This window comes from Mustela putorius, unplaced genomic scaffold (assembly GCF_011764305.1).
Source record: "Mustela putorius furo isolate JIRA1106 unplaced genomic scaffold, ASM1176430v1.1 tig00000461_pilon_pilon_pilon, whole genome shotgun sequence".
In the NCBI taxonomy this organism is placed as follows: Eukaryota; Metazoa; Chordata; class Mammalia; order Carnivora; family Mustelidae; genus Mustela; species Mustela putorius.
In genome coordinates, this window is record NW_025421390.1 from 579,715 (window position 1) to 598,196 (window position 18,482).

At 39.2% G+C, this 18,482-nt stretch overlaps 1 protein-coding gene across 2 annotated transcripts; it reads left to right on the forward strand.

The window, feature by feature from the left end:
• The first annotated feature begins 205 nt into the window (after positions 1-205).
• Positions 206-18,087, forward strand: CKAP2 (cytoskeleton associated protein 2). 2 transcript variants are annotated; one of them, XM_004775199.3, is made up of 9 exons: positions 206-395; positions 1,360-1,441; positions 9,126-9,204; positions 9,319-10,181; positions 10,650-10,854; positions 12,139-12,309; positions 13,455-13,524; positions 15,443-15,689; positions 16,572-18,087. In XM_004775199.3, the coding sequence occupies exons 1-9, from the start codon at positions 326-328 to the stop codon at positions 16,825-16,827; spliced, it is 2,043 nt and encodes a 680-aa protein (XP_004775256.1). In that variant the 5' UTR covers positions 206-325; the 3' UTR covers positions 16,828-18,087. The 2 variants fall into 2 exon arrangements, with proteins under 2 accessions (XP_004775256.1, XP_004775257.1); XM_004775200.3 differs by having other exon boundaries at positions 208-395; positions 9,129-9,204.
• Positions 18,088-18,482: the final 395 nt, after the last annotated feature.

The following is an 18,482-nucleotide window of genomic DNA, read 5'->3' on the forward strand; positions in this document are numbered from 1 at the left end:
CCACGCCCCGTGAGCGTTCAGACGAGTCCTATCTGCCTCACAGCAGGGACTTGGCAGGTCCAGTACCCCCAAGGTCGCAAGCTCAACGCGGAAACAGCTGACCAGTCCGGCCAGCCAGGCCACTCAGCTGGGCGGCCCTAACCGAAACTGGCAGACGCACGGCCCGCCCCCGCCGCCCAGGCTCCGCCTCTCGGCGCCCATTGGCTCATTCAATTCACGCCGCGCCTTCTACCGCGGGGCGGGCGGCTTGCTCTGTGTGCCGCGGCCTTGGCTTGCGCAGTCCGGGACTGTCAGAGGTGAGACGCGGCCCCCTTCGGTAGCGGCCATGAGCACCCCAGCCGTGCCTCAGGACCTGCAGCTGCCCCCGAGCCAGAGGGCTCAGCCCGCGTTCAGAGGTGAGGGTCGCGGTGGCTGGAGCGGTGCGACCCCCAGGTGCCTCGTTTGCCCGAGGGGACGGGGGTAGGGGGGTGACCGTGGGGGAGGGGGTCGCTCGGATATAGCGGCCAGGACCTCGAGTCCGCCGACCAGCTTCAGCCCCTACCCGTTGTGTGAGAAGCCTGGGCAGATCGCTCGGCCTCTCACAGCCTCATTCTCAGCAGGAGCGAAATGGACAACCAGAGCGGTGCCCTGTCCTGTGTTAGTGTGCGGGGCCGAGCGCCTCACGTGCGGTGGTTACTGGCCGGGCGTGACCTTCTGGTGGCGGAGATGGGCCAGGCGTGGACGAGTCCGTTTAGCGAGGGAGGCTGCGAGGCACTCCTGCCAGCCCCCGGGGGTTGGGGACCCGGGACCTGCGGGGGGCGGGGCCGCGCCCAGCTCGAGGGCCGAATGCGCTTGCGCAGGGCGCTCCCGCGGGCTGTGTGGGGAGCTAGTTTTTGGGAGAGGTGGGATTGCATTGTCGGATGCTTCAAATTTAACGCAATCGACTTTATATCCAGGGTGGACTGGGTATTCAGAAATAATATTGTTAGTTCTTGGTCCTGCACATGGGAGTACAGAGGAAAGAAACTCAGACCCAATCCAGTTCTGGTAAATTAGAACTTGGAGTCTAGTGTCTCGACTCTGCTGTTCAGTGTCTTAAAGCTTGGCTTTCAGTAACCGTAAGTTGAAAATGATGTCCTCCAGATTTTTCACTTTCAGACAAAAGAGAATGTGATTCTTGTGCAGTGGTTGTAGGGACCTTTTATAGTAACGACCTCTTAAAAATGGGATTATTTTTCAAAGTCAATACTGAATTGGGAAATTTTCTGTTGTGTTTAAAGTCTGATCTCTAGAAGAACATTTTTTGAAGATGTTCATTTAGTGAATATTTATTTGCTGTTATTGTAACAAATGTTGACTTGTTGCTTTTTTGTTGTTTAGAACAAAGAAGACAAAAACTCAAGGAACATATATTAAAAAGAAAAACTTTTTTTGCATACAAACAGGAAAATCACATACCCAGGTGAGGTCAAAATTTCTCGTTTCAGATCTATAAAATTGTATCAGAGCTGTTTAATAAAAATGTGATGGGAGTCACAGTTGTACTGTAATTTAGAATTTTCGGCGTGTCTGGGTGCCTCGGTGGGTTCAAGCACCCTGCTCTTGATTTTGGCTCAGGTCAGATCTTAGGGTGCTGGGATTGATCCCCGCTTCCAGCTCCCCTCTCATCGGGGAGTCTGCATGTCTCCCTCTCCCTGGCCCTTCCCTAGTTGGCTCTTTTTCTCTCTTAAATAAATGAATCTTAATTTTTTTTTTCCTAGGGGTACATGGGTGGCTCAGTCATTAAGTGTCTGCCTTGGGCTCAGGGTCATGATCCCAGGGTCCTGGGGTTGAGCCAGGCATCTGGCTGCCTGCTCAGCGGGAAGTCTGCTTCTTCCTATCCTCTGCTTGTATTCTCTTCTTGCTGTCTCTCTCAAATAAATAAATGAAATCTTTTTTTTTTTTTTTAAGTTTTATGTATTTGACAGAGACAGACACAGTGAGAGAGGGAACACAAGCAGGGAGAGGGAGAAGCAGGCTTCCTGCTGAGCAGGGAGCCCTATGCGGGGCTTTAATCCAGGACTCTGAGATCATGACCTGAGTCCAGGGCAGACATCTAACAACTGAGCCACGCAGGCGCCCCTAAATGAAATCTTAAAAAAAATTCTAGTTGCCATTTTGGGGAAGTTTTTATTTATATATATACATATTATGTATAGTTAGTGAACATAGAGTATATCAATAGTTTTTGATATAATTGTTTATATTTAAAAATATCTATATTATTTGTTTATCTGGGAGAGACAGAGAGCACCAGCAGGGGGATGGGTGGAGGGAGAGGGGCAAGCGGACTTCCTGCTGAGCTTGGAGCCTGTGGTGGGGCTCAGTCCCAGGACCCTGAGATAATAATCTGAGCTTAACGGACTGGGCCACCCATATGCCCTCTGAAAATTGTTTTTAAAAGATGAATTGTAATAACATTTAGTCCAATATACCCCATGTTATAATTTCAACATGTAATTCTTAAAAGTTATTGAGACATTTTATATCCTTTTTTGGTACTGTGTTTTCAAAATCTTGGTGTGTATTTTACACTTTCACACATCAATTTGGACTAACCATATTTCAAGTGCTCAGTAGCCTTACCTTCTTGGATAGCACAGCATTGCTTCCTGTGTATATTAATTCATACTCTAAGATGAAACAATTAATTTTAAAAACAAAGTGCTAGTATATATCAAAATATTGACTTATGATTTATGCAGTGCTACAAAGGTCAGTCTTAATTTAGTAAGGTTTTTACTGTGTGTGTGGGAGAGAGGGGGGCGGGGCATGAATGGTTATTCTTTGAGAGGTTACTCTCCTTAGATGTTTAGAGATCCATTGGGTTCTTATTGGTGTTATTGGTGTTATTTTGTTAAAATTTAAAAACAAATAGCATATGGTTGTGGCTGGAAGGAAGCCCCATGAAAGTATATAAAGCAGAAGATCAGATGCCCCCTCTAGAGCTAACTGTTAGTCACATCCTTTAGACTCTTTCTGGCATTCTAAGAGCATCGGCTTTAGAGTGTTAAGGGCTGGACTCCAAGTCTGGCACTACAACTGTGTAACCTCAGGGGAGTTAACCTGGCTTCTTTGAGTCCATTTATTTATACTAAAATGAGATAGTAATGGGGATCAGATGAGATAGTGAATGCATTGTACTATGCCTGGTATATAGAGAGAGCCCAACAAGCAGTAGCTATTATTTCACGATCTCTCAGTGGCTTTATACACAGAGCACCGGTTCTTGAGTTACTCTTACTCCTAGTTTCTTTAGTTTCTCCAAAGAGTTATTGCTATATTTTGTCTTTGCAAATGCTTCCTACCCTTCCTTGTGGTTGAGAGTGGTCAGATGGTGCTTATATTTAGGAGGTACAGGTGATAGGGCTTGCTGATGGGTTAGGTATGGATGGGATGTGAAAGAAAGAGTGCCCTTTAAGAGGACCCTGAATGTTCCAGATTAAGAGCGACCGCTCAATCCAATACCTGATCCTTATACTATGTCCTACTGTGGAGGGGGAAATGTTAGAAAAGACATTATTAGGTCAGTTTTCAACTAGAATATAAATAATAGATTAAGGCGTATGTCAAGTTGAATTTGATAACTAATGTAGTTATGTAAGAGAACGTCACTATTTTTAGGAAATAAACATGGAAGCTTTTAGGGTTTAAAGGTAATCATGTATATATCTTAACTTTAAAAGTTCAGGAAGAAAAAATTGCATGTACTCCACACCTACACATGTTCAGAAACACTGCAAATGATAATGCAAGTGGAATAAAAGGTTAACACCATGCAGATCTGGGTAAAAAGTATGGGAATATACTTTGAACTATTTGTAATTTTGCAACTTTGAGTTTGACATTATTTCCAAATTTTAAAAATTCTTTTTAATTTTACGTTAATAGCTTACATTAAGTGCTTTACATTTTCTTTTGCAAATCCTGCATTTCTTCATTTAAAACAGAAAGTGATCCTAGATTTTTTATTTGAATAACTGAGTGGATAGTGGTATCATATGTCTAGAAGGGAAAGACGGAGGGAGGAATAGGGGAATCAGGAACTTTGATTTGACCGTGCTCAGTTTGAGGTACCAACAGGATATCCAAGTGGAAATGCCAAATAGTTACGTCTGAAAGGCTGGGTTGAGATTGAGACCAAAGATTTAAACTTGGGAATTATCAGTTTGTAGATGATATTTATTTAAAACTTTGAGGTAGCATAAGATTACTAGAGAACGAATAAAGAGAATAGTAATTCAAGTACGAGCATAATTCTCAACTACTTATTTGAATAAGGAATTCAGCTGGGCCATGGAATTTATAATACTTTTATACACAGTGAGAAGATAAGAAAATTCTGAAATTCTTCTGGCTTTACCAAGAAATCTCACAAGTACTGTATTTATTCCTTTCAAAAAACAGATGTCATCTTAAATATTGTTATTTGAGCAACAAATTGTTAAATAGACAACTAATCAGAGTTTTAGCTTTTCAAAATTAAATCATTCTATTTTACAGTCTCTAGGGTGGGTATTTTAAGATTCCTTTGTTTAGATAACTCTTGTGAGGGCAGTTTTATCATAACAAGACAGAATGGGACAGAACATATTTTCATATAACTCTCCTATACTGGATAAGTGAATAAAGTAGATTCTCCATATCCTGAAATTTTATAAGCTAGCAGTTGAAAGGTCAGCAATTTCAAGACTAAGTACTAGAATTCTGTTAGCACAGACAGACAAGGAGGAGATCCTGAGAAGTATAAAACTAAAATAAACAGAAGAAAAATTTAAAATTTATTCATTTTTTTAAAAGATTTTATTTATTTTTTTGAGAGAGAAAGTGAGCAAGAGCAAGAGCACACACTGTGGGGGGCGGCGGGGTTAGGGGGCAAGAGGCAGAGGGAGAAGCACACTCCGCATTGAGCAGGAAGCCCAACATGGGGCTTGATCCCAGGACCCTGTGATCATGCCCTGAGCCAAAGGCAGATGCTTAACTGACTGAGCCACTTAGGTGCCCCTAGAAATTTTTAAAACTGAAATGCAGCTTTGAGCCCTAGCTCAGAGGTTAGGAAGAAGATAGACCTAATCGAAGTGGACCAGCTGAGGTAGGAGGAAAGGTAGAAGAAGTGGTGATCCATAGCCAAGCGAGGAAAGTGTCGAAGGAAAGAAGAATGTCTGCCTGTGTCAAGTGCTGCTTAGGTTCAGTAAGGGGAAAACGGAATTGCCCCATGAGTTGTAGAAACACGGAAGCAGATGACATGAGTCTCCAGTGGAGTGTTGAGGATACGCTCCTAATAGGCGTGGGCTGGGGAGAGAATGGAATGTGACAGCATGGAGACAGTGTGTATAAATACAGGCTTTTGAGGAGTTTGGGTGTAAAACAAAGAGAAATGAGGCAGGAGCTGAAAAGGGGGAACGTTAGGTTTAAGGCTTTTAAAATGAGATAAAATAGATTGTGTTTATATGCTGATGGGAGTGATGTGTAGTAGAGGGGAAAGTTAATGATGCAGAAGAAAGAGCAAATCAAAGAACAAAGATCCTGAGTGGGCAAGTGGGAGAGCACAAATGGAGAGTCTGCCCATGGGTCAGCATGGTGTCAGTTCATGCATAGACAGGAAGGAAGGCAGAATATCTGGGGACAGAGGCAGATAGGCTGGCAGGCTTTGGTGGGAGAAAGAAGGGCTAATTCTTGTTAAGATTGCTTCTGATTTTCTCTGAGGTAACATCATAGTATGCTGTACGCCCAGGTATAATACAGGGGGTCTGATTAGTTAAGGTGCCACATTGGGAGGACCTGACAGGTTGACCCTGAGCACCGTCTCCCACCCCACACCTGGTTGCAGACCAGTGAACCGTCAGAGGAGTATTTGCCTCAGGTAGTGAATGCAGGGGCTTAAACTGGGGAGACATTGCTCTGTTCAGTGATGCGTATTGACTCTTCTCTGCCACCGTACAAAATGGCTAGTACAAGCTATGTCCTAGTTCTTCCCCCTTGTCCAAGCAGACTGAGCAAACAGATGGGAAAAGCAATATAACCCAGATTGTCGATTATAGAGATAAGTTTTGTTCATTCTAAAATAGACACTTTTTTTTTCTTTTTTTTTTACATTTTAGCATCTTTGAACTGGGAATCTGTCTTAGTTTCAATGGCGTGTCTAATTGAGCCTGTTTTTCTTTTCTTAATGTAATACAGATTGTTATAATGACTTGTTAAGAGAATCTCATGGCCTGTCCAAACTAGTATATATCTGTTCAAGGAGTGAACAGATATAACAATTTATATTATTGAGGTATATTATAAAACTCAATATAGATTGGGCTGTGAGTGTGTATGGAAATTTTTAGATTTCTTTTGGGAAGGCTATTTTTTTTCTTTTATTCTTTTTATTTAAATTATAGGGGACCTATAATATTATATTAGTTTTATCTGTACATCATAATGATTTGACAATTGTAAACATTAAATACTTTCCAAAAGCATGTGTAGTTACTTTCTGTCACCATACAAAGATACTATATTATTGACTGTATTCCCTATGCTATACTTTTTCATCCCCATGACTTACTTATTTTATAACTAGAAGTTGGTACTTCTTAACTCCCTTCACCTATTTCATTCTCCCACCCCCTCACTGCCTTCCTCTCAGGCAAAGATCAGTTTTCTGTATTTGAGTCTGTTTCTATTGTTTTTGTTTTTGTTTTTGTTTTAAGATTCCACATAGAAGTGAAATCATATGGTGTTTGTCTTTCTCCAGTTGTCTTTTTTTTTTTTAAAGATTTTATTTATTTATTTGACAAGAGAGATGGAAAGTACAAGTAGGCAGAGCGGTAGGCAAAGGGAAAGGGAGAAGCAGGCTCCCCGCCAAGCAGGGAGCCTGATGTGGGGCTCAATCCCAGGACTCTGGGATCTATGATCTGAGCCAAAGGCAGCCGCTCACCTGACTGAGTCACGCAGGCACCCCTATACCACATCTTCTTTATCCATTAATTTATCAATGGACACTTAGGTTACTTCTGTATCTTGGCTATTATAAATAATGCTGCAATAAACACAGGAATGGATATATCTTTTGAATTACTGTTTTCATTTTCTTCACGTAAATACCCAGAAGAGAAAGTATTGGATCATCTGGTATTTCTATTTCCAATTTAAAAAAAAATATTTTATTTATTTATTTGACAGAGATCACAAGTAGGCAGAGAGGCAGGCAGAGAGAGAGGAGGAAGCAGGCTCCCCACTGAGCAGCGAACCCGATGAGGGGCTCAATCTCAGAACCCTGGGATCATGACCTGAGCTGAAGGCAGAGGCCCCAACCCACTGAGCCACCCAGGCGCCCCTTTATTTCCAATTTTTTGAGGACCCCCTATATTATTTTCCACTGACTACACCAATTTATATTTTCAGTGCACAGGGGCTCCTTTTTCTCTATATATATCTTTGCCAACACTTGTTATTTTTTTGTTTCTTTAATACTAGCCATTCTCAGGGCACTTTTGTGGCTCAATTGGTTAAACATTTGACTCTTGATTTCAGCTCAGATCATGATCCCAGTGTTGTGAGATTGAGCACCACTTCCAGCTCTGCACTCAGCAAGGAGTCTGCTTGAGATTCTCTCTCTCTCTCTCTCTCTCTTTACCCCACCCCCTTCATGTTCATGCATGTGCACTCTCTCTCAAAATTAAAAAAAAATCCTAGCCATTCTGACTGGTGTGAGGTTATATCTCATTGTGGTTTTGATTTACATTCTCCTGATGATTAGTGATGTTGAGCATCTTTACATGAGTTTGTTGGCCATCTGTATGTGTTTGGAAAAATGTCTGTATAAGTCCTCTGCCCACTTTTTAATTGGGTTTTCTTCATGTTGAGTTGTCAGAGTTCTTTATGAATTTTGGAAATTAACCCCTTATCAGATATGTTACTTATAAATAACTTCTATCATTTAGTAGATTGCCTTTTTTTTTTTTTTTTTTTTTTTTGAGAGAGAGAGAGAGTGTGTGTGTGTGTGTGTGTGTGTGTGTGAGAGAGAGAGAGAGAGAGCCAGTTGGGGCAGGGGGAGAAAGAGAATCTTCTGCAGCCGCCACACCTAGTACAGAACCCAACGCAGGGCTGGCAGGGGTGGGACTGGCTCCATCTCACAATCCCAAAATCATGACCTGAGCTGTAATCAAGAGTTGGAGGCTCGGGGCGCCTGGGTGGCTCAGTGGGTTAAGCCGCTGCCTTCGGCTCAGGTCATGATCTCAGGTTCCTGGGATCGAGTCCCACATCGGGCTCTCTGCTCAGCAGGGAGCCTGCTTCTCTCTCTCTCTCTGCCTGCCTCTCCGACTACTTGTGATTTCTCTCTGTCAAATAAATAAATAAAAAATCTTAAAAAAAAAAAAAAAAAAAAAAAAAAAGAGTTGGAGGCTTAACTGACTGAGCCACCCAGGTGCCCCACCTTTTCATTTGTTGATGGTTTTCTTGTGCAAAGGCTTTTTAGCTCGATGTAGTCCCCGTTATTTTTACTTTTGTTTCCTTTGCCTGAGGGGAGACTCCCAGCAAATTATGACTAAGGCTGATGTCCAGGAGTTTACTGCCTCTATTTCCTTATAGAAGTTTTATGGTTTCAGGTCTTATATTTAGATTTTTAATGCATTTTGAGTTTATTTTTGTGAATGATGTAAGAAATTAGTCCAGTTTAATTCTTTTCCTTGACGCTGTCCAGTTTTCCTCAAACCACTTACTTGAAGAGGGCCTATATTTAAAAAATTTTCACTGTACGTCCTTTACTAAGTACTTAAAACTAACCAAAGAAAATGTTGCTTAATAAAGATTTTGAGGATTTATTTGAGTGACTAGGAAGAATGTTTTGGAATGAGATTATCAAGTGTTCACATATTCTGTGTAGGGGAGTTGTTAAGATTTTTAAGAAAATATCTTTAAATTCCTCAGCTATCTTCTTTATACTGTTAAGTCCACCCTGTAATAAAGAAAAAGGACACATAAAACTCAGCTCCATTCTGGCCTCAATTTAAAATTACAAAGTCAGATGATTGTTAATATTCTTCCATCCCTCCCCCACAAAGCAAAAACTTCCTTGATACATGGTTAAACTTTTTTTTTCCTTTTTTTATTTCTTAAAGTAGTAGAGACCAGAAAGTGATGAACTCTGAGGGCCAGGTCCACGAAGAGACAAAAGTTCTGAAATTTGAAACAAAAATGGTAAGATATGGATTATAGCCCTCCTAAATTGTCCTTTCCCTCCCCCTTTCTCCTTCCTAAACTCTTAAAGAAATGAGTTCTGAAAGACTTATTTGTCTGAAATCACTCTTTTAGGCTGGTAAAGAAAATGTCAGTAGACCTCCTGGGAACAAAAATCATACAACAACGGGAAAAAATTGTAGTCCTTTAAGACCTTCTAATAAATCAACCAATTCAACAATAGCAACTGACACACATAATTTTGAGGATAATAATCAAATGAGACAGTCCGTACCAATTAAAGATGACCCTCAAAGTCAACACATGACATTAAGCCAAGTGTTTCATCTTAAAAACAACAATAAAAAGAAACAGGTATCCACAGAAAAACCAAAGCAAGATGCTAACACGTCCAAGAAGCTTGTGCTTGGGTCTTACCGTGGCCAAATTGTTCAGTCTAAGATTAATTCATTTAGAAAGCCCCTGCCAGTAAGAGATGAGAGTTCTGCAACAACGAAGAAACCTTCAGCCGCTGTCCCTAAAGCCCCAGAGCCTCTGCCTGCAGATACCCAAGGTGCGACGGTGAGAAGTGATAGAGCCCTGAACACAGTGACCACCACTAAATTTGGGAGCACAGCATCTCAGGACAGACAGCTGGGGCGGCCTCCTATCAGAAGTCACCGAGACAGCGCCCAGGACGCTGTGAAACAGGGCCTTGGGAGAACCACTGCCAACGTTACAATCCGGAAAGGGCCTCGGGAGAAAGAATTACTGCACTCAAACACGGTTTCATCTAGTGCCAAAACCGGTGCTCAGGATGTAGAGAGAAGGAAGACACTGGCAAGAAGCTTGACCTCTGAAACTGTAGCCAGGCCTGCTTTGTCTTCTAACACCAAACTGGTACAGAAATCCAAAAGCATTGACCCCCGCAGACACACTATAGCAAAAGCAACTCTTGATAGGTCGGCCCGGCCCAAAGAAACAGCAGAAGAGAGAAAGTAAGTTGATTTCATTTTATAGGCTTAGTTTTCAGTAGAGTGCCACTTGTGCATGCGGCTTATAATCTCCAAGAAGGTACTAGAATTTGTGTGTGTGTGTGTGTGTGTGTGTGTGTGTAATATCCTCTGTTGTAGGCAGATTTATCCAGTGGTGGAGTAAATTTATCCAGTGGTGGAGCAGAGGTGACCTAAGCTAATGTGCTTAAGTGTGTTTCATTAGGTTGCTATAATCTGAGATACTTAATACAGTTGGGAAATGTCTTATAACCTCTCCATTTAAAAACACAGTCTTGGGGTGTTTGAGTATGTAATGAACATTGATTTCTTTTTCTTTGAACTTGGGAACTTAATGTGTGGGCCTGGGGTGTGGAACTGCTTAAAGACCTGAGTTATTTTTTAACTTCTCTGTCTGGCAGAATTCTACCATCAGTAGCACAGGTAACGCTTATATCCTGCTTCTAACTGTAGAGCTCGTCTGAGCGAGTGGAGAGCTGGCAAAAGAAAAGTGCTGAAAAGGCCTCCTAGCGCAGTGGTTACGCAGCCTGAGCCTGGAGGGCAGAATGAAAACTCGGTCGGGTCCTTTTGGACAACCATGGTAGAAGAAGATGAACAAAGATTATTTACTGAAAAAGTAAACAAGACATTTTCAGAATGCTTAAACCTGATTAATGAGGTATAGTCCTTATATTTGTATAGTAGTTTATAGTTTGTAAATTATCTTATAAATGTTCTCTTACTAAATTACCTTGTCACTCTTTTGACTACGTAATGTGTTAGTGGTGTTACGTAGACTCAGTGTTATTTGTGAGATTCTCTTTAGGCTTTAATGGACTGCATTTTCATTGAGGATATATAAATGTATCAAAGGGATAACTAGGTTTTTTACTTGATTTTTTTTTTTAATTTATAAATATGGTATTCCTCTAAGATGTTACTATAGAATGGGCTGGGGTGGATATTCACTCTGATACTTCTATTTTTTACATTCCTTCAGCATATTCACACATTATTTTTTCTACTCATTACATATTTTATCAAAGACTAGCAACCTAAATTCGTGGGTCATTATCACAGATTAAATTCAAGTTAACTAAAGTATTTGCAAACAAAATTCCATTAATTGAAACCAACATCATCATGATCTTAAACTTATTATAGAGTTTCACTGTTTGGACCAAAATCCTACAGAGTATAATAACTTCAGAATGTATCCTTTATTTCCTGACTACTTTTTAAATCTTGATTTGGTCACCCAAGGTGTCTAAGATCCGTAACAAGACTGAATATGGAGAGTATGATTTCAAACCTTACTCTGGGCCTCATGAGTATCTGTAAGCTTTTTGTGATTTTTAAAGACCAGTGAAAATTAGGACCAGAGTTTCCCTGATTATATTCTTATTTTTGCTCAGCTGGGGTTTGTCACTGATTCTGTGGAAGTTCTCTGTGTTACCATCTATATATAGCTCTTAACTTACTTCAACGATTACAGATTCATTTTAACCTTAATATCAAGAACTGACAAAGACTGTTTTTAAAAACCTGCAAGCTATTCCCCCCACATAAACATTTGGTAGTTGCAAAATTCCAAATCAAATATTAAATGGAATCCCACAATGTATTAAAGGATAATCGTCAAGGCAAAGTAAAGTGTTAGTCATTTGTGTGTGACTATTTTTGCCTAATATTTTTCTCAACTAGTATTTCATTGTTTTCATACTTTGTACTTATGACTAATAGGCTTTTTACTACCCATTCAGAGTAAGTTGGGAGTAAGGAAAAGAATACTGAATATTCTTATGAATAATTTTCTGTCACCTTTTCTTTTCTTATCATTGATCTTGATAGTACACTTACTTATAGCAAGTGTATATAGCAAGATATAGATCTTATAGTACACTTACTTAATTGTTCATAGTTCAGAGGCTAAAGGATGTCACTTCACTTCTTGCTGTTTTAGGGATGCCCAAAAGAAGAAATATTGGTCATACTGAATGACCTGATTAAAAATATTCCAGATGCCAAAAAACTTGTTAAATATTGGATATGCCTTGTACGTATTGAACCACTCACAAGTCCTATTGAAAATATTATCACAATCTATGAGAAAGCTATTTTGGCAGGAGCTCAGGTAAGATTAAAACTTACCGATCTTTACTAATACAGCGTAAAGGATTCAGAGCTATTTTGGAGCACATCACAACATAACTTGATAAAATTGTGGTTCCATATGTAGTAGTAATGAATGTTTAAAGACCACAGTGATCTCATGTTATAAAAGCTGTTTCTCAACATTCTAAAACTTGCTCATGAACTAGTGATAATCAGACCTTCGAAGACGGATATACACTGAAATGTACATTTAATGAAACTTGCTGTAAGAAATATTTTAGTATGTGTCGTTTTGCATATTTTCTAGTTAAGAAATCTGGGAAATTGAATTTTTAATATTAAAATTTGTTTAACAAATATAAAGCAAATAGAATTAAATTAACTTTTAAAATGTTAGCAGGTTCTGTGGCTATGTGAAAGAAGTCTTTCACTTGAAGAGCATTTCTTAATGAATGCTCTTACATGTTCTCACATTTTTATGCCATATGTTTGGTCCTGCCCATGCATAGAAAATGGCAGTAAACTAGTTTCTCTGACATACTAGCGCCATAGTGGTTTGATACCACACCTTTCCCCTCTTCCTACTCTATTGGTACAAAAGGCTCTGAGTTTAGAATAAATTGTATCTCTAGGTTTTTCAGTTTGGCTGGGTTTTTTGTTTTTATGGGCAAATATTTATAAAATGTGTTTCCTTTTGACCAAGTTTCCTAAAAATGGATTTTGGAGATTATTTACAGAGAGAGTTTTTAAAAATTCCTTTCTTTAACCATGGACTTGAATGTAGGAGAAAAAGAGTAAACTTTATATTAAATTTACTTTAAATTAATATTATCAGCTCTTTGATATTGTTGGCTTGCTACTTGTCCATTAATTTTGTTTATATCAGACAAATAGTTAAAAGAATTACCAGAGGCTTAAGAAAAAATTTCAGGGAGAATTTTAATCTGATAATTCTACCCCCTGTATTCATTTTTATTCTATAAATTGGAAAGAGAGTCATTTACAAACATTCAAGTGTCAAAATAAGTATTCTGAGAAAAGACACATGATTTGCCTCTTTTTAAAGTATGAAATATAATTACTGCTTTAAATATTTTTGGCTTGAATAACCTAGTTAATGTCTGAGAATATAAAAATTATATTTTCTTCATTAAAAAAATTAAGCCTATTGAAGAGATGCGACATGCAATTGCAGATATTCTAACAATGAAGAGTCAAGAGAAAGTGAAATATGGTAAGTTTTTAATTTTCTTCAAGTAAATTGTGATTTTAATAAATTTGAATTATTTTTCTTTTATCTTTTTAAATTTGTAGAATGTTTCTCTCCTCTTATGTCTCCTCTTATACCTCTGAGATTCAGGGGCCTTATATAGTATAAGAATTTTTAATTAGGATGTCTGGTTCAAGGGTGCCTGGGTGGCTCAGTTAGTTAGACAGCTGCCTTTGGCTCAGGTCATGATCTCGGGGTCCTGAGATCAGGTCCCACATTGGACTCCCTGCTCAGCGGGGAGCCTGCTTCTCCCTCTGTCACCGTCCCTCCCCCCTGCTCATGCATGCGCTCTCTCTCTCTCTAGCAAATAAATAAATCTTGGGGGAAAAAAAAAGATGTTTGGTTCAAAACCCGAACTTATCATTGAGTGTTTTTGAAAGTTACCTTACTTCTCTAGGCCTTAATTCCTTGTGTTAAAAATGAGGCAGTTTGATTAGATGATCTCTAAAATTTTACCTATTAATTCTATCATCTGTTCTATGCTCTGGAGAAGCTCATTCAAGAATTCTCTTTGCTAGGGCTAGTAGATAGAGGGAAGAGATTCAGTAGCTGTCAGGTATATGAAATGTAAACATTTTCTAGATTCAGATATATCCTATAACTGAAACATCTCTTGGTGCAAATCTCTAATAATTGCCCAATAGTCAAATCTAGAGATCTTTTCAGCTTGCTGGATTTTTCAAGATGTCTCAAGTATTTCACATCAAGCATGTTGTATTTTGATCTCATTGTCTTCCCTCATTGCTTCCTCATACCATCCTCTGTTCCTCCCAAAAAAGAAAAGGAAAAAAAGAAACTCCTCTGTCATTGAAGATGCGTAAGCAAGAAATGTTATGGGGTGCCTGAGTGGCTTAGTGGGTTAAGCTTCTGCCTTCAGCTCAAGTCATGATCTCAGGGTCCTGGGATCGATCCCCACATTGGGCTCTCTGCTCAGCAGGGAGCCTGCTTCCCCCTCTCTCTGCCTGCCTCTCTGCCTACTTGTGATTTCTCTCTGTCAAATAAATAAAAAAATCTAAGAAAAGAAAAGAAATGTTATGAGAGATGCCCTCGGTATACCTGCACACTCATTCTGATGTGCACATACATTCATTAAGTCCTAACTTAGAAATAACTCATAAACCTGCCTTCTTGCTGATGCCTACCTCTCTCCCATCTTGCCTAGAGACAACCTCATTTGTCTTCTTATCATCACAGATCATTCCTTTTCATTCCTTGCCATTCTAAACCATCCTTTATAGTGGTCAAATCTGATTATATCTGTTTCTCCAGTGAAGAATTTTTTTTAACCAAACTTCCTGCATGTAAAGTTCATTGTAATCCAGCCCTTCCTACCTATTATCACCTCCTCCCCACATATATTACCCTATCTATATTCTAGGCACTCTGGCCTGTTAATGTTGTCTTAATAGGTCATTTCCTTTTAAGCTTTATAACCAAGATATCTTCCTTGGTCTTATCAAGTACTGGTTTATCAAGTCCCAGCCTGAATGTCATTTGTGAAGCTTTCCCTAGCTCTCTACCTGTCCCTCAAGCAAAGGTAGTTGTTCCATTTTATGGGTTCCTATAACCCTTTGTTCTTACCTCAACTTTATAGAATTTTTCTCGCTTTCATTATTTTCAATCATGTCTCTTCCATGAAATGTGAACTTAAAGGACAGGGATGATTTCAATCTTCTATCTGTATCTACAATCCCAACCCACAGGTGATAGTGAATATTTGTTAATAGTCGTCAGCAGTATTGGCTTAGGGAAAGTAACGGGTAGGAAATGGCAGTTTGGTTCTTCTATTTTGAAAATCTGACCAACTATGAATAACTTTAATGTCTTCTGATTTTCTCTTTAACTTTGACCAAAAGCTTAATCTATAAATGTATTTCCATAGGAGAAAATGTTGAGGCTTGTGCAACTAAGGAATACATTCAAGAAGTCGACAATGAAGATATGGGTGTTAATCTAGAGTCAGGAGGATTAGAAATGGAAAAGAAAAATAGAAATGTGGTATTTCAAGATTGTGAAAAAGAGGAAGATGACAAAAAAGATCCAACCAATGATGTTAAAACCCCCAGTACCGAGACCAGGGGGAGTTGCTTAATCAAATATAACGTGTCTACTACACCATACCTACAAAGGTAAACTTTCAAAATGTAATGTGCTGTGATTGGTTTTTATGTTTAAGAATAATAAATATGGTATCTAAAAATCTTTAGCTTCCAACTTAGAATGGAATGTGTCTGTGTGTGTGTGTGTGAGAGAGAGAGACAGCGAGAGCGAGAGAGAGAGCACATAAAAGTTGGGGAGAAGGGGTAGAGGAGAGAAGAGAATCTTAAGCAGACTCCGTACCTAGTGTGGAGCCCTGTCACAGGGCTCGATCTCACAACCCTGATATCATGACCTGAGCTGAAATCAAGAGTTGGATGCTTAACTGACTGAGCCACCCAGGCACCCCTGGACACTTTACCTTTTAAATACTGTATTTGGGGGCACCTGGTTGGCTCAGTCGGTTAAGCATCTGCCTTTGACTCGGGTCATGTTACCAGGGCCCTGGGATCAAGTTCTGCATTGGGCTCCCTGCACAGCGTGGAGCCTGCTTCTCCCTCTCCTTTCCACTCATGCTCTCTCTCCCACGACCTCTGATACTATCTCCACCCCTCTCTCTCAAATAAAATCTTAAAATTCGCGTATTTGCTTTGCTTTTACCCAAAGTATTGCCATTTTGTAAAAGAAAACTTTGACATCATTTTATTTAATGTCCGTATGTTATTGTTAATAGTAGGTTATGGAATTGAGCAACTAGCCAATTGTACAGATATTCAAGAATCTACTTTGTACAAACTGTGACAACAAATAAAGAAAACGAGGAGTTCCTAACTACAAGAGTTCTCAGTACCTCTTTTTCTATAAGGCAGGCAATCACATAGTTTTAACTTATAAGCTCTAGGATGATAAATGTCATGAACAAAGTGAAAATGTTAATATTTTTTAACTCTGGGAATAATTTTGTGTCTTTTTAGTGTAAAAAAGAAGATACAGTTTGATAACACAGATACTACATTTAAAGAGCTAAAGTTTCTAACACCAGTTAGACGTTCTCGACGTATTCACGAGAAGACTTCTAAACTGCCAGATATGTTAAAAGACCATTACCCATGTGTGTCTTCATTGGAGCAGCTAACAGAGTTGGGAGGTGAAACCGATGCTTTTGTGTGCCGTCCTAACGCTGCGCTCTGCCCAATGTACTCAGAGACTGGAACAGCACAAGAGAAATAAAGTGATGATCAGCAACGGGGCTTCTGTTGTTCCTGGGGTCTTTTGTTGGCTTCTTGTGGTTTTGTATGTCTATTGGGAGTTGGCCAAGTACCTAAGTATTCGTCGCAGTAAGCTCTTTTACTGATGTTCACCTTGTAGCAGGAATTGCCTTCAGTGTAACAGAAAGCTAATCCTACCTTGTCAATCTCAGCAGAGGGAGTTTCTAATAAAGGTAGATTTTGTCAAGTAGTTTACTATGTTTCTTGAATAGAGACAGGTTTGATCATAATATTGGCTTGTTCACTTTCAATAGTCTTAACTTGTTAGTCATTAAATATAGGTAATGCTGTGGCAGAAAGGGTGTTCGAGATAAGATTTCTATATTTGCGTGTTCTTAAAATTCACATGTTCTTAAAATTTATAATACACTTGCCAGCTTTTAACAGAATACTGACTTTTTTTTTTTTGCCTTTCCTTAATTCTGGATCAGTAGGAAAGTCAGTAATTGCAATGTAGTGCGACCCCCTGCAAAAGTGAAGACATGGAAGACTTAGCTTGCGTTTTCACCCAGTTCTTGTTACCTGGACTGCTGTGGTCTGTCTTGCTTTGGCTCTTTCCCCCATCAATGCTAGTGAGTCTGTGGTCACTGTTGGTTTCTTTTTTATTGTAGCTGAGGTCACCACAAAAGATAATTCACTAAATGCCCCATTTCTAAGAGGAAATGCTTTGCATTAAAAAAGAAAATGTGCCAAATGCTGTAGGTATTTGAAACTTTAAATCTGAGTTTCTTTAGTTCCTTTTGTAACTTGGCTTTCTAAAATGTTAAAACTTTAGCTTTCCTCATTTCATTTGATACAGTTGTAGACATTAGAATGGAATTAGAAAAGGAATATATAATATCATTCTAATTTAGGTAGTATTTCTAAAATAACTAATATAAAATATAATAAAAACTTTACTATTAAGTCATGTCCCTTGAACCATGATAGTTATATACAGCAAACAGTTTCTTCTCCCCACACATTAAATATCACCCCTTAAATTGTTTTATAAGTCTCCAGACTAATACTTAAATACATCCTCTACCAATCTAGTTTCAAAGATTCGATAGTTTTAAAACTGCGTGTGATATAAATGTGCTTGAAAATCACAGTCTTGTGTTCACTCATTCACCATTTGTATAATAGCACCTATCTGTGTTCTTTTATGTTCTAAAGAGGAGTCTTATTCTTTTATAAACTGTGTTCCTAATATTTATAAATAAATATATCAGTATAGCAATGTTTTAGTGACATTTATTTATTTCAACAAATATGAAATGCAGTTTAACTATAGTGAATAAATTTGAACCTTGCTTTTAGAATACATTATAGTTGGATTTGACTTGGGGTTTTTAATACTTAAATATGTGCTTCAAGATATATTTCCTTTTGAAAAATTTATCAGGGGCGCCTGGGTGGCTCAGTGGGTTAAGCCGCTGCCTTCGGCTCAGGTCATGATCTCAGGGTCCCTGGGATCGAGTCCCACATCGGGCTCTCTGCTCAGCAGGGAGCCTGCTTCTCTCTCTATCTCTGCCTGCCTCTCCGACTACTTGTGATTTCTCTCTGTCAAATAAATAAATAAAAAATCTTTAAAAAAAAAAAAAAAGAAAAATTTATCAATTTATCTAAAGGTTT

Coding starts and splice junctions, on each gene's coding strand:
- CKAP2 (XM_004775199.3), top strand. CDS start 326: ATGAGCACCCCAGCCGTGCCTCAGGACCTGCAGCTGCCCCCGAGCCAG. Junction 12,310..13,454: donor CTATTTTGGCAGGAGCTCAG/GTAAGATTAAAA, acceptor AAAAAAATTAAG/CCTATTGAAGAGATGCGACA. Junction 13,525..15,442: donor TCAAGAGAAAGTGAAATATG/GTAAGTTTTTAA, acceptor GTATTTCCATAG/GAGAAAATGTTGAGGCTTGT.